Source organism: Apodemus sylvaticus, chromosome 8, assembly GCF_947179515.1.
Source record: "Apodemus sylvaticus chromosome 8, mApoSyl1.1, whole genome shotgun sequence".
Lineage (NCBI taxonomy): Eukaryota > Metazoa > Chordata > Mammalia > Rodentia > Muridae > Apodemus > Apodemus sylvaticus.
In genome coordinates, this window is record NC_067479.1 from 75,483,133 (window position 1) to 75,487,157 (window position 4,025).

The following is a 4,025-nucleotide window of genomic DNA, read 5'->3' on the forward strand; positions in this document are numbered from 1 at the left end:
AGACTCAAATTGCAGACAGGAAGCCCTCTTATTCCCTCTCCCAGAGAGGCACTGCTGGAGTTCAATTTGATTCAGCATTATAGAGTGGGAGAGCTGCCCTCTTCCATGATTGCCTGGACCTCTATGTGTCCTTTGTTAACCTCCAGGTTGTAAATGATATAAACAACATGTTCATAAGTTACAAGGCTTTGTGAAGGAATGTGAAATGTATGTGCCATTGTCCCTGTGGCTGCTCTGCTGCCCCTTGGGAATCAACACATGAGGCTCAAATGGTGTTTTCTCTTTCCTTGGCAGCCTTGGGGGATTTCCCATCCAAGTTTATAATGCCCTTGTTTTTATTATTCAGATAAGACTGACCCAGATTTACTCCACCCATTTTTCTTGGATGCCAACCCCTTGGAATCCTTTTAAATTCCACACCACAGAGACTGTGTGACTGAAGAAACTGGCTTCCAATTTGTCCTGGAGTTCAAACTAAAAGTTTCAGGTAAGTGGCCTAGAGGTGGCCTCAGTAACTATTTAAGAACCCAGAGAATCAAGGCTACTCACTCTTGACTGACACAAACTCCAGAAAAGCTGGGCCAGGCAAACAGCCTGAGGCTAGAGTGGAGACATAGCACAGTCAGATATAAAGTAAGAGTAGGTTGGGGAGGACAGAGATCCCAGGCTGGGGGAGGGAGTATGTGTCTTTAGACTAAATCCCAAACCCTGGATACTGCCAGAGTCAGGCACTAGACCAAGTTCCCCTGTGTTATAAAATAATGAGACTAAAGTCACAGTCCTAGATGTCAGTAACGATCCAGAACTACATTTTAGCCTATGGCACATTCTAAATGACCTTTTGATGAGGTATTTGAACACTATTTATAAATGTGTTCTATTTTTCAAATGTATTTTATATGAGGAAAAAAAAACCCCAAAATGTGTTCAGCATTTTGCCAACAGTTTAGGTGACACAGCTTACCTCCTACAGAAAACAATGGTTTCTCTTCAGTAAGTAATGAAGTAAAACAATGTCTCACTTGCAAGGTCTTTTGGCAGAGGGAAATCTTTCTGGCTCACCCAAAGAATGGGACAGTCCTGGGGAGGCTGAGGTTGGGGAGGATGCTGGTGGTACGGGAGTGTGCATAGGAGGTAGGCTGGGGCGGGTGGGTGGAGGGGCTGCTGGTGAGGCTGAGATGGTGGTAGTATGCTGGAGAGGCTGAGGGGGGATGTGCTGGGGAGGCTGAGTGGGGAGTGTTCTGGGGAGGTGGGGCATTAATGTGTAAGGAGGCTGAGGTGGGAGAGTCTTCTGTGGAGACAGAAGTGGGTGCTGCAGCTCTTCTGAGGATTCACCCTTTTTTCTCTTCCTTTTCTTTCAGCCTCCGCTGAGCACCAAAGCAACCATGGGTCTGGAGAAGTCCCTCATTCTGTTTTCATTGTATGTCCTGGTGCTTGGATGCGTCCAGCCTTCCCTGGGCAAGGAATCCTCGGCGGAGAAGTTTGAGCGGCAGCACATGGATTCAGCTGGTTCCTCCAGCAGCAGCCCCACCTACTGCAACCAAATGATGAAGAGCCGGGAGATGACAAAGGGGTCATGCAAGCCTGTGAACACTTTCGTGCACGAACCCTTGGTAGATGTCCAGGCTGTCTGCTCCCAGGAAAATGTCAAATGCAAGAATGGGAATAGCAACTGCTACAAGAGCACCTCAGCCCTGCACATCACTGACTGCCGCCTGAAGGGGAACTCCAGGTATCCCAACTGTGACTACCAGACCAGTCACCACCAGAAGCACATCATTGTGGCCTGTGATGGGAACCCCTCTGTACCAGTCCACTTCGATGCTTCTGTGTAGAGCTCAACCTAGGCCAAAGCAGTGAGATGTCCATGTCTTCCAACCTCATCCTGTCAACACCTGCCTCTCCTTCCTATCATTCTTTCCCCAAAAGAAGTAACTCCTGGTAGGACTTACATGTGACAAGACATGCATTCCTGATCTGTGTCTTGCTCCCAGGCCCCTCTCTTGCCATAGAGAAATGAAGCAAGATGGTCCTCTCCCGAACATGTCCCTTCAACCTTAGACTTCCTTGACTTCAGAACCAACAACCAAATAAAGTCCTGTTCACTATAAATTGTCCACTCAGAGGTGTCCTTTTAGGGCAGTTCACAATGGAGTAAGGACAATGGGCAAGTCACCTCACTCACTGGTCCAGATCTTCCTCACTCCTGGCAACTTTAACTACACTACTGAAACTAAACTGCCTCTCCACTGATCATTCAATCTTCTCATATACAGTAAAGTCTAGCATCTATTTCAGCACACAGTAGCCATGGCTCCGTGGTCCATCCACTCCTCATACCAATACAGATCAGTCACATCTACTGAAGAGAGTCCTTCCATGAAGAGAGCCAAGAACATTGCCTTTGCCTCTGCCTTTCAGTGATCTTCTTCCATCTGTGTTTCACTTTGCACTTTCTCAGTGTGAGACAAATGCGGCAGCCAGTCTTGCCTTCAGGGGCTCCTTCCTACTCTCTCGCCTCCTTAGCTGACTCAGACCTCATGGAACAAATAGAAATGAGTGAGTTTGGGGAGGGGAAGGCTTCAGTTTTAACAACCACAGTGGAAATCCAATTTTAATGATGCTTTTGGGAAACATCATGAAGGCTGCATAGTCTCCCCCAGGGATGATCCAGCGTTCATGGTAGGGTTCTACATGGAAGGTGTAGAGTGAAGGCATGTTTCTGTAGGAACCAGCCACCAGCACTCCTGGGACAAACTGTACAGTTCCTCTACAGATTAGTTAATGGTTTTAGGGATATTTGGGTTTTCTTTTAACAATTCGAGTAGCACAGCATGTCCTGACACTTAATATGTAACGAGTGGTAGCCTTGAACTCTTGCTCCTCCTTCCCCCTCCTCTCAAGCACCAGGCTCTTATGTGTATGCCACTGTGTCCAGCTATTTAGGGTGGGAAAGAACTTCTTCCAAGTAGATGGGTCAGTGGCTAAATGCACTTACTGCTTTCTCAGAGGCCCCAAACTTGGTTCTCAGCACACACATGGAAGCTCACAACCACCTGTAACTCCACTTCCAGGGTTTCTGAGACTCTTCTGGAATCTGTGAACATTTGCACATATGTGGTGCATATAAATTCATGTAGGCATACACACATGAGGAAAAATAAAAGAAATAAAGAGATAGGCTTTATCTCAGAACAGTTTTAAGTTCACATGCTATTTCTAGCCATAGCTGTCCTTATAACTAAACACAGAGAACTTGCTCCTCTGATCAGATGGCACATGCTATAAAACTGTGGTGGCTCTGTTTTAAAGTTCATCATATCCACGAGTCACGTTCAAGTTTTTTATTACAAGTCCGGGAAGGACTGATAGTAAAAGTCAGTTTCCTTACTTTCACACCTGTCCTGAGTCTACAATGTTAGAAAATTTCTGGGCCCTTGACTTAGCTTAGACTGACTACTCATTTTTCTCTGTCTGTGCCACAGATTCCTAACACATGGGGATAGGTTTGTGTTGGAGTTTGAATGATAATGGCCCCTAGACACCTCTGTTTGAATATTTGGTCCCCATTTGGTGAAACTATTTGGAAAGAATTAGGAGGAATGATACTGTTGTAAGGTGTTTGTTTCTCCCCCTCTGGGTAGCCAGCCCACTGAGCACCAGGCTAAGCTTAGGGAGTAAAGCTTAGTTGGGGCAGGTGGATGCAATGCAGGGCCTTGGTTGGCACTGAGTGCACTGGCAAAGAACACACACACACACACACACATACACACACACACACACACACACACACATACACACACACTCACACAGAGGACTAAGCTTCAGAGAACTGGATAAGTTATTGGGGCTGTCCTCGAGGGGGTATTTATGCCCTGGGTAGGTGGCCAGCATCTCTGGGGCAAAGCTGTGTGATCATGTGCAATTAGCCAGGGCTGTTGGAAGATGATTAATCTGCATACTCAGGGGTGGGGGAACAAGGAGTGGAGTCTGATAACTGTCATAGTATTCATTCTTACTAGGTT

The 4,025-nt window shown here is 46.5% G+C and overlaps 1 protein-coding gene across 1 annotated transcript; it reads left to right on the plus strand.

The window, feature by feature from the left end:
* Window positions 1-375: 375 nt before the first annotated feature.
* Window positions 376-2,112, plus strand: Rnase1 (ribonuclease A family member 1, pancreatic). Its single transcript, XM_052191591.1, has 2 exons — window positions 376-487; window positions 1,362-2,112. Exon 2 carries the CDS (start codon window positions 1,386-1,388, stop codon window positions 1,833-1,835), a length of 450 nt encoding a protein of 149 aa, XP_052047551.1. The 5' UTR covers window positions 376-487; window positions 1,362-1,385; the 3' UTR covers window positions 1,836-2,112.
* Window positions 2,113-4,025: the final 1,913 nt, after the last annotated feature.

Bases quoted from the DNA above. Each gene is read 5' to 3' on its own strand.
- Rnase1 (XM_052191591.1), top strand. From the start codon at position 1,386: ATGGGTCTGGAGAAGTCCCTCATTCTGTTTTCATTGTATGTCCTGGTG.